At 41.2% G+C, this 20,717-nt stretch overlaps 2 protein-coding genes across 3 annotated transcripts; both read left to right on the forward strand.

The window, feature by feature from the left end:
- Window positions 1–867: 867 nt before the first annotated feature.
- Window positions 868–7,253, forward strand: hoxb8a (homeobox B8a). 2 transcript variants are annotated; one of them, XM_026165930.1, is made up of 2 exons: window positions 868–1,807; window positions 6,087–7,253. In XM_026165930.1, exons 1-2 carry the CDS (start codon window positions 1,375–1,377, stop codon window positions 6,494–6,496), a joined length of 843 nt encoding a protein of 280 aa, XP_026021715.1. In that variant the 5' UTR covers window positions 868–1,374; the 3' UTR covers window positions 6,497–7,253. The 2 variants fall into 2 exon arrangements, with proteins under 2 accessions (XP_026021715.1, XP_026021716.1); XM_026165931.1 differs by having other exon boundaries at window positions 6,090–7,253.
- Window positions 7,254–9,801: 2,548 nt separating this feature from the next.
- Window positions 9,802–15,824, forward strand: LOC113021324 (homeobox protein Hox-B7-A-like). The gene is given in 3 exon segments (XM_026165933.1): window positions 9,802–10,051; window positions 10,054–10,413; window positions 14,853–15,824. Coding segments are annotated over 3 exon segments (765 nt in total). The 5' UTR covers window positions 9,802–9,906; the 3' UTR covers window positions 15,113–15,824.
- The last annotated feature ends 4,893 nt before the right edge of the window (window positions 15,825–20,717 follow it).

Here is a 20,717-nt window from a genome sequence, read left to right on the forward strand (position 1 = left end):
ATTTGCTGGTCATCCTTGCATATTTATACAAGCACATGATTATAAGAAGACGTGTTTATTTTCTGGCCACACGCAAACATCAGCAGTCGAAACGGAAAGAATAATGCTAAAACCTCAGTTAAATTTATAGGGAAACTCTGGTCTACTCACCCCCCATCTACCCTCCCCATCTCTCGTTTCATTGTGAGTTAAACACTCTCTGTCGGGTTCCCTGATATTTTCACGCCTTCGCTTCCACTGCAACTCCACTTGAAGGAATCAGGGTGAGAAATAAGAACGATTCATTAATGACACACATAAACATAGCAGCACCGGTGCAGCCAACACTAACCTGTGCAAAACTTAAGGCATCGCTTTTTATTTTGGTTGGATAGAGGAGCGGTGTGTGCGCGCGCCCGTGTGTGTGTGTCCTCTTTTCTTGCTTTATATTCTTCACCTTCTTCATCCTGTTCTTCTCCTTCTCCCGTTTCTTCTCCCATCTTTTTTCCTTCTCTCATTACATTTTTATAATCACAGGCGCACAGAGGCTCCGTCAGACGGAAACTATCATCTATCAGTTTATAAGCGCGTGCGTGCGCAAAAAGAACGGGGGAAATTGAAAAAAAAAAGACTCCGCATGTGTTTGTGTGTGGTTTGCGCGCGGGCTGGTGCACACTTGTCGGTATGCCTCGAAACCCAATGGGATGAAGAGCTGATAACAGATGCAAATTATCCTTGAAACACACACACATACACACACCCTGGCCCAGGAGGCGACAGAAAGAGAGGGCGCGTGAGACACAGCCGGAGAGAGAGCGAGAGAGAGGGGGGGGGGGGGGGGGGGTGAGCGAGAGAGAGCGAGCAAGGGAGAGAGAGAGAGGGAGAAGGAGAAAAATATGAAACAACTCATTTGCAGGGGAGTAAATCACGGAAAAGCCGTTTGAGAGCGCGACAGGGCTTACAGCGCAAACACCGGAATTGTGATGCGCACGAGCCCTTCCTTATCCTCTTCTTCTCCTTCCTCTTATTTTTCTTCCTCTGGGCTGGAAATTCTATGGAGTCACTGTGATTATTGTTATATTATTGTTGTTGTGGTGCTGGTTGTGGTTCTCACATTTCCGGCTGCCGTCACCGTTACTCACACCGCAACCGACTCGTCTGTTGCCGCCGTGAGGTGGAAAATACTACAACAACGGTCACTTACACCGGCGGCGGACTTGCCTCACTCTCCCTGCTCACTATCTGTGTGTGTGTGTGTGTGTGTGTCTGCCTCAAACCGTACCACAGAAGCAGCAGGAAAAAAAGAAAACAGTTGAAAGCCACTGGTCTCTTCCTTCACCCTCACTCTGACTCTGCCGAGCCGAACACAAATTAAAACAGAAAACAACACAAAAGATGAGTTCATATTTCGTCAACTCGCTCTTCTCCAAATATAAAAGCGGGGACTCGTTACGTCCGAACTACTACGAGTGCGGGTTCGCGCAGGACCTGGCTGGCAGCCGGCCCACCGTGGTGTACGGCCCGAGCTCCGGCGCCACCTTCCAGCACGCTCCGCAAATCCAGGACTTCTACCACCACAGCGCCTCGACGCTGCCCAGCAACCCATACCAGCAGAGCCCGTGCGCGGTCACATGCCACGGTGAACCAGGGAACTTCTACGGATACGACGCCTTGCAGCGGCAGACACTTTTCGGCACCCAGGACGCGGATCTGGTTCAGTACAGCGACTGTAAGCTGGGAGGCGCGCCCGGACTCGGGAGCGAGGACGCGGAGGGCACCGAGCAGAGTCCCTCGCCGACGCAACTCTTCCCTTGGATGAGGCCGCAAGGTGAGGAAATGGCGAGTCTAGTACATTTTTTCTCTTCTTTTTTCCCTCCAAACCATAGAACTTCACTCCTACAAAGCAGTCTGCAGTAAGAGCAAAGCTGCTTGTCCTCCAGGAACCGAAGGCAGAAAATATAATCATACAGGGAGCAGGAAATAGTGGGAGAAAGTTGGAGAAGTTGTTTTGAAAGCAGCAATTTAGGGAGAACAATTAGAGGTTCCTGCGTTCAAAGTGGGGAAACAATAGCACGTTTATGGTTTTATTGGTAGCAGCAAAACATGTGTGAATGACTTTAGGGTTTAATTGCACCGTCCCAAACAGAGAGAGGAAAAGCCCCGGGATAAGAAGGGGGGTGATGGAAAATAGACAAGAAACGGGGAGAAATGGTGGTTGACGAGGGGGAACTGAACCTCAGTGCCTCCAGTTAGAACTAAACGCAGAAAATCTTAGTTTCAACAGACAGGAAGAAGATACCGAGATGTTGAAGGTAGTTGTTTCCAGCCTCACCGACACATTTTGGACATGCAGCTCTGACCCCGGTTAAACTTTTACTGGGCTTTGTTTTTTTCGGTTTACGACTTGCCTGTGGTGGGATTATTTGGCTACACGGTGGTCAGTTGTCTACAGAGCTCAGAGAATGCATGTGAGAACAGAGAGAGCATTTTTTTGCCATTGCACAGCGTCTGTGGTTTCTAAATTCACAGACCTCGCGTAACAAAATTATCCCCCAGCAGAAGTCCCTCGGATTCATATTTAATTCGCTTTTGTGTTTTGTGGTGCAAAAAGCCATTGATATATAGATGAGGCCGGATCGGTTCAACTCCTTCACATTATAAATCACGTAAGATGCATAAATGTGACTTTCTTTGAAAGAACTGTTTTAAAGCAGAGCCGGGTTCTAATTTATAACGTAAAGCAGCACCACAGTCAGACCTAAAGACTTGTGCAAGTTGGCATTTTTGTTTTTTGTGCTTTGAAGGGAGAGAGTGAATGGACTGGCATGTATAGTAGCCTGTTTTGTCTGAGTCCATATCTCTCTCTCCTGCTCTGTGTGTGAGTATGTGTGTGTGCGCGCGCGCTTATTTTATGGCTTATGTTCTCGGCTGTATTTTCAAAGTAGGGCTGCAGACGCTGTTATGACCTGTGCTGAACTTTTGTGACTTCAAGCTAATGATCATAAAATTAAAAATAAATAAATAAAACAACAACTCAGATGTGTATTAATCTGAAGCTACCTTCTCTCCATCCTTACAGGATGCAGCTTTTTACCCAGCTGCTAAAGAACCTAGCAATAATAATAGCGGGCAATTCACATTTACGCACGATTTAGCAAAGCGTTTCCTACAACATTTCCGCCTCAGCGTTAGTGTAAATTCTGGTATTTTACATCTTAAAACGATGTACTTGCTCGACTCCCTGCTTATCATAACTGTGTGTGTAAAGTCTCTTTACAAAAACAGAAACAAAATAAAATAATGATAAAATGGAGACGCACCAGAGACCGAGCGGACTAAGGTTTTAGTCTTTTTACTCTTCTTCCCCTTCCATTTCATTTTATATATATATTACACCCCTCCTTTGGAATATATATATATATATATATATATATTCCAAAGGTGGGGTGTAATATCAGAGTTTGACTGTAAACTTGCGAACATGAGCCAGTTTTACGACTTCACCCCTGTGGTTGGAAGTCTTGATAAATGATTTCTCTGTACGACCTTAAACATGACACAAAGAGAACAGAAATGTGATTAGGCCAGCTAATAAATGTCTATGTGTAATGGTATTAGCTCCCGTTGGCCCAGCTTTCACTGGCATCTGCTGTCTCCTTCCTCAAATGTCATCTCCCGTACATTTATTTAGTATTTGTTCCAGTGGCTTTGTAAAGGAAAACAACTAAATTTGTTTCATTACTGTAAGCTTATAACAACATTTTCAACAATACAGCATGCCACAAAGGTAGCATATATTCTTAATGGAAAAAACACAAGCTAACATTTATATGAGAAAGATAAGTAGAATAATAGTTCTACTTATCTTTCTCATATAGACACATATATTCTTCGAACACAGGCTGTACGTAAACGGCGAGGATTGAAGGTTCAGTTCCTCGTGGTGTTGCGTCGTAAGAAACTGTATAGCACGGCTACTGTCACACTCCTCTGACAACACACACAGAGGACCTCTACACCGCTTACAACTTTTTGCATTTCCATGTCTAATCTTTTCCCGCGGCTTGTTCCCATATTGTGGACATGTAAACTTTGTGCTCTTTTTAAAAATTAGACCGCAACCTGTACAACTGTTTCGGTAAGATGTGTTCTTGATACAGTGTAGTGCAGGAAATTTCAACATTTACCTAGTCACCCCTAGTGTCACCCCTAGTGTCACCCTATATCAGAGTGGTCGACTATATGAGACTATGCCCTCAAACTTTACTTAAACCCTTACATTTTAGCGTTGCGGAGAGATAGTTGTCTGCATGTGAAATGGGGGCTGTAGACCCAGAGTCCACTAGAAGTCCATTAGAGGCTTGACGACCCCCCGTCCCCAAAAAACAAAAACATCAAATATGAATTTTCTCGCTCTCTCATAAAACATTCTTATTAGTCCAATACGGTTCAACGTGTTCCCAGATCGATGGTCTTCGAGCACGATTAGCGACAATCAATACAAAACTTGTAAAAGCTGAGTTTCCCTTCAGAGCAATACTTTGGACGCAGCCTTTTTTACTTCAAAGCTTTTATGGCCACTGGCATATTTTGTCCATGGCACGGCGCTCCCTTTTTATGACATAATAATAAAGGCGAAAGACAAACATGTTTATGGAAATATAATCACTTACACAAATGTCCTCTTTGTATAAACCGTGGAGATACTGCTGCCAGGCTGTCATGGTTAAATGTGTCGTTTTAATCGTCCACTTTACGCTGAAACAACTTGGAGTTTATTAACAGCCCCAAGATGTCATGTTGGATGCATTTTAGCTTAACCTTTAGACATTATTTCAATTTAAAACATCGCCCAGTTTGTTGAAAAATGTACCTTCCAAGGGTTTATATAAAATGATACGAATGCCAGAAAAGAACCAAACCATATCAATAGACTACAGCACAATGCGGACCTGCATTTAGCAAATGTTTTGAGAAATAGTTCCTTCTTATTCCAAAATTTCATTGTGGGCATCTTTTAAAGTCCTTAGAAAAGACCTTTAGGCTCCTCTCAAATACGCTGAGTATTTTTCACGTTTGAAAAGCATTTACGATGCATTTATAGTACTAAATATTTATATGCACAAGGGGAAGTCTTCAGTTGATTTGTCTACATAAGAGACGTCTTAATTACTGCAGTAAAACCGGCTGAGCGGTATAGAGTTTCAGTTTTTAGACTCGTGTTCAAAGAGCGCGTGCGTCCATTTTTACTGTGCTCTTGTAACTTCACGTACGGCTGTCACATAATTTCACAGCGCCTGCATTAAACTGTTTTTTTTTTCCTTTGGCACATGCGTATTTGATCCAGACTGCAAATTGTATAACACTGGACGATGTCTCGCTTTGTGAGTCGTGTTCATTTCTGTCTGTAAACGAGCCTACTGTAATTGGCACGAAAGCTAATTCCCCATCATTAGCAGAACAAAGAACTTGTTGGAGGAAAAGCGATGACCTGGGAGTGTACATGCCAGTAGACGCCTCCAACAAGGTGAGGTTTAGACGTACAAGGTGGCAATTTGTGTATAGTGTTGAAATTGTTATAAGAGCAATATGAAATATAGACATGTAAACATTATAAGTTAAAGGTCAACACGAAAGGAGCCATAGCAAGTAGACAAAAAGCACTGATTTAGATGGGAGAATTTAGCAACACTTTGGAAACTTATTTTCAGGCAAAGTCATCAAACGTTTTTTGTTTGCTTAAGTTAAATTTCATCCACATCCACCACTCTTTTGTGTATTAAAATCAGAGGCGTTTCAAAATGACCGAGGAGACTTTGCTAACACCACGGTGCACTCACTACAATATTCGCAGTCAGTTGATATTGGTAAAGGTACAGTAATACGTCAGAAATAATGAGAGCATTACCAAATCCATAAGAAAAAGAAACACTCAAAATATCACGAAGGCGAAGGTAAATTTTCACGAAAACCTGAAAGTGCTGAAGGTTTCCCACGCAAGTGCATTTGAGTGCGTGTGTGCGTGGTGTCAAGTTGATTATTAGACATGGAAGAATGAAGTTTTGTGTCTAACAATTTTCTCTCTTCACTCTCCCACCTTCCCCCAGTAGCTGCTGGCAGGAGGCGGGGCCGCCAAACCTACAGTCGCTACCAGACCCTGGAGCTGGAGAAGGAGTTCCTGTTCAACCCCTACCTGACCCGGAAACGCCGTATCGAGGTGTCGCACGCGCTGGCGCTGACGGAGAGGCAGGTGAAGATCTGGTTCCAGAATCGGAGGATGAAGTGGAAGAAGGAGAACAACAAGGACAAGTTCCCCAGTAGCAAGAGCGAACAGGAGGCAGTGGAGAGGGAGAGGAGGGAGAAGGAGCTGCGGGATGGCGTCAGCGGCGGAGGTGGCGGTGGTGCAGGAGGAGGAAGTGGAGAAGGAGGTGGTGGAGGAGGCTCGGTGGCAGGCACAGCGGGGTCACAGGCTTCTGTGAACGACGATTGCTGCGAGAAAAGCCACAAGCAAATGTAGGGGAGAAAGAAAATGGGGTAGATGGGGACAGGGTGGGTGTAAATGTTAGGCAGGATGGGGTGAGGGGTGGGCTGTTTTTTCTTAACTGAGGCCACTGGACTCCCCTGCTGTCTCCACGATTCAATCGTTGGAAGGGAATGTGAGTTTCTAAAAATGGTGACTGGCTAACTAGATGGACTTGAGAGGAAAAAAACGTGACAATGAAGCAAGAAAACATAGTCTACACTAGTGTTTAAAATAAACTTAAAAAGAAGAAAAAAAGATAGCTTTCTTTCTTTGTGGAACAATTATCGTGGAAACATTTCTATATTGTTAGAAGTTAATCATTAACAATTTTATCTTTGGCAGCTGTATAGTTTTTAAGTTAAAATGATGATGATGATGATGATGATGATGATGATGATGATGACGACGATGATAATGGTGCACTTTTTACTGTACTTTTCACTTCTATGTTGTTGTTATGGCAATGATTGATGATGATGGTGATGACGTAGCAATTAATGAAATTTCCAACAACATGAAACTGCCTATTTATGCCGTTTTAGTAGGTCGGGTCTCTTTTTTACACCCTCTAACTGTCGTTTTTTCCCTTTGTTTATTTGTTTGTTTTCTTGTTTTATTTTGTTTTTTGATTGGTGGTGTTTGTCTTATGTTGTTTTCTCTTTGGGGAGGGGGGTTAAACGCATGCGCGCAGTGCAGATTCAAAAGCAAGAACATTTATAAGAATAAAAATGGGAAAATGTGATAAAAAGTCGAAGCTGAGGGTTCCTTTTATGTCTTCGTATAATCGTATAATCCCCGCCTTTCATCTTTTGTGTGGCACTCTCCATCCTTTCCCGCATCCTTCCATCCTTTTCCTTTTTATCCCTCTTCACTCTATCACCACGCAGACTTGCCAGACCGCTCAGTTCACGAGGCCAAACATTTAGCCTTGACTCGGAAATCTCTTCTTAAAACAACAGACATCCACCCTCTTATACCCTCACGGTGACACACTCGCGCACAATCCTCATCCTTCCAAACATTACTTTATTTATGGCGTGCCACTCCACCTGCATTTACATTATTAGAGACCTCTAAAGTTATCATTACACCGTCTTCCATCATCATCACGGTGATACTTCAGATCCGATTGTTTCCATATGGGAAGCTCAAATTCAGGGAGCATGCGCTTGTCCGCATTCACCTAAACTGTAGCGTATCCGTGAAGTCTGGGTTTGAATGCTATCAAATCACTGAATATTTGGCTGGTCGGGTTTTCAGGCGTTGGCTGGAAGACAGATTCAGAGTAAAGCTTTAATAGGACGACAAATAGGCTTCGAATAATTGCACAAATCTAACAGGCTTTGACATATTGAGGCAAAGTGGACCACATGTGCAGTTTCCACAATAAAAGCACATGCACTAATGTATACCTAAATGTTCGAAATATTTCATTCTGTTTGTCATTTTTAGTTTTAAAGTAATGAACCACAGTTAAGAAGCCTGTACTTGAAAATATAATTTCAGAGTACATATTTACAGACTGCACTTGTTCATTTCACTAGCTGGGCTTATGTCCTCAGTTTAGGTTTGACAGCGTTTAAGTAGATAAAGGCGAATGGCTCAAACATGAATTAAGCTGCGGTTTGGAGAAGGCCTTGGAGGGGACCCGTGGCGGCTCCCGGGCCTGGCAGATACTCATACTAATGAGAAGTGAAGACGTGAAAGAATTGAAAAAAAAAAAAAAAGGGGGGGGGGGGGGGGAGTGGGGCACCAAAACGAGAACGAACGGCTTGTAGAACTGGGATAATGATGTGGTCCCGCTTCTGAAATTCAGATATTTTATGTCCAATAATATTTTACCAGCAGGAGATAGAGACACACTGTAAATGAGGGATATGGCAGTTGTAGTTGTCAAAATATAAATGTTTTGGGGCACACTGGACAACATTTCCAAGGAGTTTTTTTTATCATATCTGATTGGTGAGCTAAGTAATCATGACTGATATATTTCTGATTTAATAAGCACTTTAAGTATGATCAAAGCATACTATTAAAATATCTAATCTCGGCGGGGGGTTCCTGATGTTAAACAACTGCATGCAAACGTCATAGCCATGCTTTGCGATCTTGTCCTGCTACATGAACAGTTAAAACCGAGACAGATGCCACCTTTTTTCAGAGGTTGAAGCGTACTACATCCGATTATGTCTGACTAGTCACCAAAAACAAATCTTTTTTTCTCAATCCTCAAACTCTCCCTCGTTCTTCCAGTTCATAACTCTTATTTAGACTCAACGCGCAGATTTAATCCTGATTGAATTGAATGCTGCGTGGACATTGAACATCTAAGGACGTAGCAGAGCACCTGCACGCTAGGTGAGTTTCTCTGAATCTACGAGGGCGCAGGATTCATTAAAGCTGAATTCAAGAGTAAAGGTGATTTATGAAACGGCATAGAGAGGTGCGCTTTGTGTTCTTCGGTGAATTTGTATAAGATCAAGACTCGGTATGCTTGTTCTTGAAACCATATCCATTACTCGTTAACTTTTGTTTGCCTGCTTTATAGTTGGAGCGTGATATGGTATGAGCAATATTAAAACGTAATTTTTTTTTTATATTAGTGGAGAGATTTCATCTTTCACCGTTGGCTCACAGAATTATTTTCAAAGTGACACCTTTGGACTGCTTCCATTAAACGTTATCTGTTGTTTGCATTACATCCTCGTCTATCACTCTGCCTGTACTGACCAGACAGCAGCGGCCCACTGCAGGCACACAACAGCTCGTCTGTTCTGCTCTCTGCATGTGTGGTCCCCTCAAACCATGAGCCGGGACAAGACACTGAGAACAAGAGAATTCCGTTTTCTGTTGAAGTCTGCTCGGCTGCTTCGCATACGTTCCAATTGTTCTTCTTCTAATAGTGTCCTCTGCTGTTTGTTTGAAGCCCATTTCAAGTATGGCAGTTAATGATTTAGCTTTGAGTTGAATATTTGTCAGATTTCAGTCTTCTTGGTTTCTAGGTGATTGGCGAAGATTCTGAGTTGCCCCGACTTTTTTGTATAATGTTCTACATGTTGTAGGAGTCACTCCCTGTGATCCCTTTATGATTTTGCATCCGGAGGGAAACCCCGTCCGCCATTGGACATCTTGACATCACATGGACGCTCCGTCACGTGTTCTTGGAGGCAATGGGAGGTGGGGGATGAGAAATACAGGGTGGGGTGATTGTGTGTGTGTGTGTGTGTGTGTGTGTGTGTGTGTGTGTGTGTGTGTGTGTGTGTGTGTGTGTGTGTGTGTGTGTGTGTGTGTGTGTGTGTGTGTGTGTAAAACTATAGACAGTAATACCCCACCAATAATTCACTATCGCTCCTAAAAAGATCGACATTCAACCACCCAGGCCCACAAATCACCGGAGCCAAATTATGAGTTCGTTGGACTTCGCCAACGCGCTGTTTACCAAATACCAACAATCCACAATGAGCTGTGGACTGCTTTCAGCGGACACTTCAACTTCTCACTGTCCGTCTTCTTCTCCTTTTCCCGCCGTGTCTTCTTCGTGCGCCTTCGTGTCCGAGGATATCGCCACCATTATGCATCCAGTGAGAGAGGCAGCAGCAGAGTCCAGTTTCCTCCCTCTTCTTCTTCTCCTCCCTCTTCCTCTTCTCCTTTATCATTTGGGTCTTCTCTTTCGGGACTAAACGGGGGCATTAGGGGTGTTGAGGCTACAGAAATATGCTCAGCAGGAGGTTATAACTCACTGGGAGTCCGGCCGTTGAGATGCCCCGCAGAGCTGTTCCCACTCAATCGGACTCAGTTATGCTCGCTGGCTCCGAAGCTTCCTGAGCCGACCTCCAGGAGGCAGAGCAGCCCCGATCAAAGAAGGCTAAACCACGAGAGACTGCGTATTTACCCCTGGATGAAAAGCTCAGGTGAGGAGAGATGGGGATAGAAAGTTATGAGAGGTGATGAGGCGCCCTCCCCTCTCGTCAGCTGGGAACACAGGGAGGTGAACTAAGAAAGAGAACTGAGTGTGTGTGTGTCCTTGTTCGTTAAACGGTCTTTAAACTGTTGGCCCGGTTGCGCAGCGGCCACTGTGGGTTGATGAACTATGCCTGTCAGGGTCTTTTTGCAACTATTTTACAGCACCCCTACCCACTCTGCAGTTCTTTTATGGCTCTGCCATAATGCCATAAAACCAGAATTTAAGACTTTATGAATATTCATGAGGTGATATTGTGTTTAAAAGGGGGGCAGGGTGGAGCTTTATTCTGACTGTTTGAAAATGAAGAAAAATAGTTTTCACCTGGCCGTCAGGAGTGGAATCATCACAGTCAGTGTTTGGCTCAGCTCACCTCATCCTTATGTTTCACTGTCTGCACAAACCAGTCCGCTGAAAGCCCATTGTGCTATTGTACTGTCACACAATAAGCTAACCACTACAAACACTATAAACTAGCAGATCTTTGAAGGCTTGCTCTTTCCCACGAACTGATCTGGCATGCCGACATCGAGCTGTATGCAAAATGGATACTGAGTCTCGAACTACAACAAAGATACCATGTTTTGTTTTTATAACTGGTAAAATTGAACATGTGATACAATATGGGATGTAGGTTAGGAATACTGTTGCGTAAAACCTCCGTAAAAGCGCTGAAGATATCTTTGCCCCACACAGTAAACAGTCACGTGGAATCATATAGGAGAGAAGTGAAAAATGTTAAAGCTTGCCTTGCCTCGCAGGTGAGAACCTGAAGGTTCTTCCTGCGCTTTTAAGTGGCACTATTATAAAGATGTATGGTCAAAGCTGTCATAAAAGGAAATCTTATAACCAAGTATTTGTTAAATAATTAATGTACACTTACTCTGTGCTTTACTTTATGTTTTTACGATAAGAAAAAAGCAAAGACAAGTTTCGTGTGTAGGGGACCCAGGTTTCACTATTATTTATTGTCACCATACAGTCCTCCTGTCCCACAGCCCCCGTGTGGGTGCTTATCTCACTGACAGCATAACAAAAAATTTGAAGTGTCTTTCATTTCAAGAGCTCCATAATGTATAAACATTAAACTGTAAAGAATGAAGAAATTATTTTGGAGTTTCACGTTTTCAGGCAGAAAAGTGAAAACAACGTGTGTCATATAGAATTATAAAAACTTAGTAATGGACAAATAAAATACTAGCCCACATATTGTGGCCTACAAATATAATTAGAATATTTTACCAAGATTAATTAAAAATCTTTTAAAAAAAGAAATGGTGGGAAATCACAGACAGGCACTGCAGAGGCACTGCAAAATCCGTATTGTTGTTATTCCTAGTCTTCTCTATTTTTATTTAATGTGTATTGAGAGACCGAGTGTTCTGAGGTCGAATCAGCCAATCAATTTATAGATGTTGATTTAGATCCAGGCATCCGAAGATGACTGGACAGAGAAGATCCGGATGTTCCCGTTGATAGTGTTGATTAAGGAGACTGCTGGCCTCTCTCTTCGAATGTGTATGTGCGCACAAGCACACCAACAGACTTCTTTTCAATTACTTCGTTTTGGTTTCCCGTGTGTGTGTTTGCACCAGAGAGAGAGTAAGCAACAGCAAATCCCCTTGTTGTCACTGACTGCCAGAGAATTCCAAATCTGGCTCAAGAAAATCACTGCTGAGCAGAAAATATTACCAGCGAAAATGAATTTCACTCTCACTCACACACACACACACACACACACACACACACACACACACACACACACACACACACACACACACACACACACACACACACACACACACACACAAACTAGCAAAACATGTCTAGGTGCTGACAGTTACACATACTGATCTGTGGCACAAACCCAGAGGAGACTGCACACACTGAGATACTCGACAATATTCTTGGTGAGCCTTTAAGTGCAGGTTATCGACTTTCTCTTTAAGGACAATGAGAGCAATGTGTATGTAGGCATATATGTAAACAAATATGAGTTTATGTTTGTAATTACTCTCCTTCAATCATTATTAATTATTGTTATGGACTGTGAGTTAAGGGGAAAAAATACCATATAACGTGTATACGTGAAACAGGAGAAAACAGTGAGATATCCACTGACATGAATAAGAATAAACAGATAAACGCATGAACCAGCCAGTTATTACAATGTCCTCAAACACAAATAGCAGCTGCAAGAATGGAAGTAACTGGAAGTATTTTTTTAATTAAATGTATTGATTACATTCATAAATACATTCCCTGAAATGTGTATTTAATAATTACATCTAAAAAGGTGGAAAAACAAATAACCGTGGACAGGAAATAAACATCAGAACATCATATTCTCTTTTAGCATTTGAATGTGACAAGGTTGGTGTCTGTGTGTGTGAGAGAGAGAGAAGAGAAAGAAAGAAAGAACAACAAACCAAAAAAAAAGAAAGAAAAGAAATTGAGGGCTTTTGGCTGAGTGAGTTGACATTCACAGTGGTGCAGTGTTGTCTCACAACAAGATGTCCCTGCGCTTGAATCTCCTCTAGGGACATTCGCCGTGATGCGTGCTCTCTGTGTCTTTCTCTTCAGATACTCTGTCATACTAAAACAGTGCATGGCATTATGCCATTTTAAATCGACCACAGGTGTGTGTGATCATGAATTGTTATATGTTATTTGTCTGTGTTACCTTGTCACAGATTAGCAGTATTTCCAAGCTATATCTGTCTTCTTGCCCTGTGAGACCTGGAAATCGAATAAGTGGAAGGAAATGGATGGAGTCAAGATTCTTTTACAAGCTCATAGACTGATTTTTACCCAAAAGATTTTATTTCCTAATTATATATAATTAGGAAATGAAATCACATCATGCATAATCACACACACACACACACACACACACACACACACACACACACACACACACACACACACACACACACACACACCTACCTTTCGTAAGTATGTATTTAATTTTTGCTTTTTGGTGAAATTTATACACACAGAAAGGAATGATGGCAAATCACAGACAGGGACTGCAAATCCTTTATTGTAATTTCTTAAATTTTGGTTTTGATATAGATTTTATGATTGCACATCTGTGATATATGATTCTTGTATAGTGACAAGTACAACAGACAAAGATTCATGAGCTGTGCTTCCATGTCATACAGTCAATGTCATTTAGGCAGAATAAGAACACATTCATCAGAAGACCAGACATTCTGATTAAAAAAAAACTAACCTTTAATAGATTTTATCTATATATATTCACTAAAAGTATTTCATTGTCTTGAATGGTATTCAAGCTACAGCTGCAACTTTATTGGGTTCACCTACAATTCACATAGTAGAAGAAAACGTTTAGTCAATATAACTTTTATTTATTTTTTGTATGATCATTTTGGAAGAGATAGTTTTACTGTCAATATAAAGCGCCTTGAGGCGACTGTTGTGATTTGGCGCTATATAAATAAAATTGAATTGAATTGAATAGTTTGTTTTGAAGCTGTACAGAACACATTACAATAAGGGGACTAGATTTGTCTAAAGGTTTTTCACAAAAATTATATTTTCAGTACATAAAAATACTCAGTCATCATTCCTAATGATAAATATATATTTGCCCCATTAATGATGTCTTTATAGACAATGATGTTGATACAGATTGTGATCCGTCCATCATGTGTAAATATTTTACAGGAACCATGTAAAATACCTTCTCGGTTGCTATACCTAGATTTTCACTGGGTTACACCTAAAAATGTCGTGCACTGTGATCCCAATTGAAAATCGTCCAGTACACAATAGATTTCCACTGATCTCTAAATGTCATGGGTGCAGTACAAGAAGCTTTCTTTTACTGCGATGTGCAGAGGAAATGCGCTTGGACGTTTTTGTGGCCGGCAAATGACCTTTGAGATTTAAAAATGTGACCTATTTTTTTTTTAACCTTCAGGCGATGTGTGACCTCATAAACACAGGAGGTCAATGCAGTTTCACGGATTCATGCATTTTTCACAAGAAGAGGCTTTTTTCTTTAGTTTTAAATTGAATTAACAGTTCTCTACCAACATTGCCATGTGCACGTGTCCGTTTACACTGACTGTATTAATTAGTTAAAAATTACACATCAGTAATCACAGTCAGACTGATTATGCCCGTTTCTCTAAATTCTTTCATTATTTTTGTAGGTGAAAAGGATAGAAGTATATCTCAGACAGGCAGAAGCTAAAACTACGCGTTTCCCCATCATTTAAAAGTTTTTCGGGTTTGCCAGAAAGTGGAGTCGAAAACTAACCGACGAGTCAACAAGCGTTTTTTAACCTACATCATATTTCCTCATCTTTCGAGGAAGATTTTGTTTTGAAAGAGAATGTGTTTTCTTCTGTCCAGTCTCTGACAGACGAAGAGGCCAACAGACGTACACGCGGCATCAAACCCTCGAGCTGGAGAAGGAGTTCCACTTCAACCGGTACCTAACGCGTAAACGGCGGATAGAGGTCGCGCACGCTCTCGGCCTCACAGAGAGACAGATCAAGATCTGGTTCCAAAATCGGAGGATGGAGTGGAAAAAGGAGAACATTGTGACGAAGAGCGGCGCCCCCACAGCAGTGAGTCGAGAAGAAGAGGAGGCGGTCGATGAGGAGGACTGATGTGTGACCATAGATTTTAAGAGATAAGAAAAATGTATCAGAATTTACAGGATAGGACCATTTTCAACAAAGAACTCTTCTGTTACAATTCAAGAATCCTAGACTCCTTCGTGTTATTACCTCAAGTGATTTGCGGCAGAAAGGCACGAGATGGTTGTTGATGCAATGAACAGCAGCACTTGTGACTTCTGTGGATTCGTGTTATATCTATTCCATGTGCAGTTATGTATGTATATATTTTTATGTTTGAAAAAGTCTGAGCCCATAAATCACAATCCAAGAGCTATACTAGCTTTTTGTTTCTGTTATTATTGTTCTTATTATCACTTCAGAGCGAAAGTAGGCAATCCTCTCCGCAATATTTTGATTTGTCCCCTCAATATTTAGCGGAAGAGGTTAATTTATATCCCCCCCCCCCCCCATATTTTAATGCTACTAATAGATTAAAACAGTAAGATTTATTTTTTTAATGACTCAGCAGGTATTCTGCTTAATGGGAAAACTGTAGGAAGAATTGTCCGCGAGCAGTACTGTACTGCATTATACTCCTGTTTGTTTTTGTGTTATTTAGTGTCTGAAAGTTCTGTTTTACCTTATAAGACGTTGTTACCATAAATGTATAAAGATAGACCGAGACATTTCATATGAAACATTCATGTGGTAAGGTGCTCCAACAAATTTCGTTGCAGCAGAAGGCTGATTTTTATTTTAAATGATCGCGTTTTTAAAATAAAATTAAAATTAATCGACTGTTTGCACCAGTGCTTCCTTACTTAGTTGCTGTTAGTGCATATATATATATATATATATATATATATATATATATATATATATATATATATATATATATATATATATATATATATATATATATATATATATATATACTGAGTAATTTTATATACTGAAAACATAATTCTAGTGACAAATATTTAGACAAATGAAGACTGAATATAATATTTTCCCCTAAACTTAATTTTTAACAGTCGCTTATTTTGAAAGATGTGCTTAGATATAATTGATGCTAGCACAGTATTCTTCGAGCCCTGTAAAACTAAAGGATGGAATTATAATGTAATAAAATACAAGATTTGGTATCTAGTGGGATCAAATATTTGTACAAAACGCAGTTGTTTTGTTTGTTTGCTTGATTTTAAAACAAACAACCAAACATTATTGACTATACATCGATCTATAACATTAATAAAGGCTAACGCTTTTTATTCATCACCATTTCAATATTTAAAAATCTTTTTTATGTTACTAAAGAAAAGGGTGTTATTTACAAAAACGTGCTTCAATAATCCAAGTCCTTTAGCATCAGCAGAAAATCTTTGTTACTTAAGATAAGAAAAAAATGGACTTTCTTGTGTTGTTGTTGTTCTTCGGCCAAAAATATCAAGTTTGCGCCTTTAGTATCATCAGACATTTCAAGGAGTGTTTGCCTTAAAAAGCCACCCAGTATCATAACATGAGTGTGTGTGTGTGTGTGTGTGTGTGTGTGGGGGGGGGGGGGGTTGCATCCATGAAGAGGCCAAAAACTCCAATAAAGGCATCAGACGAATAAAGCAGATGGGAGGATGGACTAGTTCTTTGTCCTGCTCTATCTGCTCTATGCAGTTGTTTTGTTTTCAGTTAAAATTTAACTCGAGCTATTCAGATAGAGGAAGCATCGGATCCCCTTCTCCTGCTAACCAGACAGTGTGCTGGTTTGGAAAGGTCACACATGGGTCAGTGAGGGTTTAAAAGAAAATCTGAAATCTGGCCAAACGTCGAGCCTGTAAATAGGACGCATCATACAGAGGATGACAGAGATAAATGCAGACCAACTTGACTAACAACACAGAAAATACTAATTCTGCTAATATTGGCGCTTTTGATCATATGGGATGTGGTTCCAGTCTGCTGTCAAAGCAAATTCGCTTATAAACTGGGTTTTAATATCAACGAAACCTAATTTAAACGTTTGAAAGGTCTTATATTCTTTGAAGAGATCTTCTTGTAGTAGATGCGGGGAATGGTTCGTCATACTGCAGCAATTTAGACTGCAACCTCTTTAAGATTCAGGAAGCGTTGGATTTGGACTTCTTTGTGGGAGAACAAGACCTGCATTACCAAATAAAATGATGCGTTCAAAGACTTTACGTCAGGTGTACTCCAGACACTCGTCGTTGAAATGAAGCTCTGATGTGCTTGAACATTTCCGATTTCTAACTGTATATCTGTAAAAACATTAATATACTTTCGCTGCAGTTTCTGGCTATCCTCGGCTTCGGGCCTGCAGGTTTTAAATGGTGACGCCTTGCCGCATTGCGAAACCACTTTTACTCACAACATTTCAAGCCGGGACAGGTACTACACTCCACTGCTGTTTTTTGTTGTTGTTGTTGTTGTTGTTTGTCTAGGGATCTCTCATTTAACTCATTTTCACTTATACATTTCCACAGTAGGCTACGATACACTGCGTTCAATCCCTTGTGTCATAACACTTTAAACGCAAAGAATGACGTTTAAACTAATTCATTAATAATTAAAAAATGTCGCATAGGCGGCTTCAAAAGATGAGAGATTTCTGTTGATTCAGCTGATTCATATTTCAGCACCAGGGACGCAGACTTTACGTTCGTGCCACTTTCATAAAAGAAAACTTGTCTGTGTTTTGACACCAGGTCTTCTTACAACAGCAGAACACGGAATATTGGTGTTGTACTAAAAAAAATCTCAAATGCAGTATGGAAACAGAAACTTGTTTGCTCCACATTATTCCTCCTACCTTGTCTTTATATAGCTACATCTGGTTTCTGAAACATTTTGGGTCTAAATATTGTCACGTGTCGTTAATGAAAATATAATGCAAATATGACAGTGAAGATAATAAGGAAGCTCTGTCTAATTATCTAAAACGAACAAAAATCAAATAAATATAAAGCATGACATGAAAAATCCACAATAATGCGTGGCAAAATTCTTCACGCTCTCCAGTGCTTTGAAAGCTTTTAGCTTGCTTTTTAAGAAGCGGTCGATGAAGAAAATGGCGGCCTGGAGAATGAAATAAGAGAAGGAGCAGCTCGGTTCTAACAACACTCCATGAAGAAATGCAATAAATTCTTTGTTGTTTTATGAAAATTTACAACTTTGTGATACAAGTTTATGAGTGACCGCGCGCGGGGATTGGCCGACGGGCGGGTCATGTGGACGCGCTTAACGTGAACATGAACTTTTTATGATTTCCCAAGTGGCTATATTGCTGCAGCACTCCGCTCCGGCCCGAGCTGCCGCCTGTCCTTCCCTGCTCCTGCAAGGCTCCACTCGGAGTCCGACCACCGCCAGGAAATGAACACCCGGCTGTAATTAAACGAGCGAGTTAATGAGAATATTTGTTGTGACTGTGGAAACCGGCACGGCGAGACGCCGACAACAAGCCGCCCCTCCCCCTCCTGCTTCTTCTCTTCCTGCTTCGCTATGGCTTCTTGCTCCGTCTGGTCTCGTGCTGCTGCTGTCTATTCCAAATTGGCGGATCTGGATGAGGACAGTTCCGCTGTGATGAGACAAAGAAGGGGCGAGCAGTGGGACCCAACCCGGAGAAAGCATCCCGGAGATGCCCTCATGATTTACATTTTTAATTTCAATTTGACATTTGATTTGTCACTTGTCACTGCAAGGATGATGAAGACTACGGTGGTGGTTTGACGCCTGGGTGACAGCAGTCCCCCATCCCCAGTTCCTGCACTTCCTCAACATTACATCCACCTAATTACCACCCAGTGCAGGGCTGTCTCGTGCCATTCCAGACTGCCTGACTTGTTCGAACGCAAGGAAGTGACCGGCAGGTGTGTGGGCTCGTGACGGATTATCAACAAACGGTAAGAGGCGTCCACGCACGTTTAACGCAACCCTGCATGATGCGCATTGTTAAAGGAGCAGAGAAAATGAGTCAGCGCAGCTTTTCTCAATTCTGCAGCATCTAGTTGATTCATTTGTTTTTTGTTTTGTTTTGTTTGTTTTTTCTAAACGAAGCGTTGCTCCGCCATTTCAGAATAAACGGTTTCCTAGCTGGATCTATACAGATATATTGCTTAGTTTAAATAGTGGTATTAGCTGTCGAGGAGCCATCTATTGCTCGAAACTCGGCTGTTTGAGAACTGAAAGATTAGCTTCCAGCTTTTCCTCCAAAAGCTGCGCATTGTGTTTGCAGGAAGGAGGCAAATGTGCAAATGAAAAAGACTGGCTTTGATCTGATGGCTTTGGCAGAATTTGAAGTCCCTCATTTACTATGACTTTTAAAGATAAAAGCAACAGTTTTCTATTTTGGGGGTTTGCATCTGGCTGCAGGTGAATTGAAGATGAGCTTCTGGGGTTTTTGTCAGTGTTTTACTTCCAGCGTGTAGGTTTTTCTGTTTCGATTTTTTTTTCATTAGATTGACAGCGCGAGTGTGTGTGTGTGTGTGTGAGAGAGAGAGAGAGAGAGAGAGAGAGAGAGAGATAGTTTACAAGCAAGGCATGTTTGTCTGTCTCACTTTTATGACTTTGGTTCCCTTCTCATTTCCTCCCTGGAGCAGACGTTTTTTTTCTTTCCCTGCAATCACAACCCCACAGTCACAAACACACCTGTAGGTGTCATCTCCTTGGTCTCCAATTTGTTGCCGTCTCTAATATCAAATAGCCAGACTTTTCGTCTCAGAGCGCGCGCGCACACACACACACACACACACACACACACACACACAAAGAAGATTTTATCTTTATTTTTACCCTTGTCTGACAAATCATCATCACCCAATGTTTAAAGCTTATGTGGTTTTTCTTATTGTAACATGTTATTTACTAACGCTCATATGTGCTCCTTGATATTCCTCCTCATACAAAACAGGGTCTGACTGATTATCTAAGAACATTGCAGGTCTGCAAACGGCTGTGGAAATTTTCGCTGGACAAATATACACTTTAACAACTTGTATTTTACCTTATAGTTATTTATTTGGTTGTTGTCAAATTATTCACAAACCACTCATAGAAATGTATGCACATGTATTTTTACAGTTAAACCACATTTCGAGTCGTTTCCAATTCCGCTTTGTAGATGAACAGCTAACACAATCATTCTTATGCAGGATGGTTTAAAACACACAGTAGACACAAGGATATGCCTAATAGTAAGCTGTAGCATGATGAACATATATCCTAGAATCAACAGTCTTGCTTTGTGAGAAATTCAGTATTGTCAATAAACACCAGTTCTTTAAGATAAAGTCACTGCCTCGTTTTAGGGATATATTGTGAGCCACATGCAATACGCCGTGCCGGACTTTCTAAAGCCACGATCACACTAAGTCGTGGCTACAGATCTGCGGCACTTTTCCAATTCTTTATTCCGTCTGTAGTGGTAAACGGAACATAAATCAATCGTGCATTCGTTAAGTTACGGGGTATGCTGAACGTGATAAGTAAAACAAACGCAAACATAGAACAGAGAAATAAAATGTATAATAAATTATGTATATTTTTTTTAAATCTGTTTGCGATTAGAAGGCATTTCTATTGTAGGGCCTATCTTACAATATAAAGCGCCTTTATGAGACTGTTGTGAGTTGGCGTTGTATAGATA

This window comes from Astatotilapia calliptera, chromosome 4 (genome assembly GCF_900246225.1).
Source record: "Astatotilapia calliptera chromosome 4, fAstCal1.2, whole genome shotgun sequence".
In the NCBI taxonomy this organism is placed as follows: domain Eukaryota; kingdom Metazoa; phylum Chordata; class Actinopteri; order Cichliformes; family Cichlidae; genus Astatotilapia; species Astatotilapia calliptera.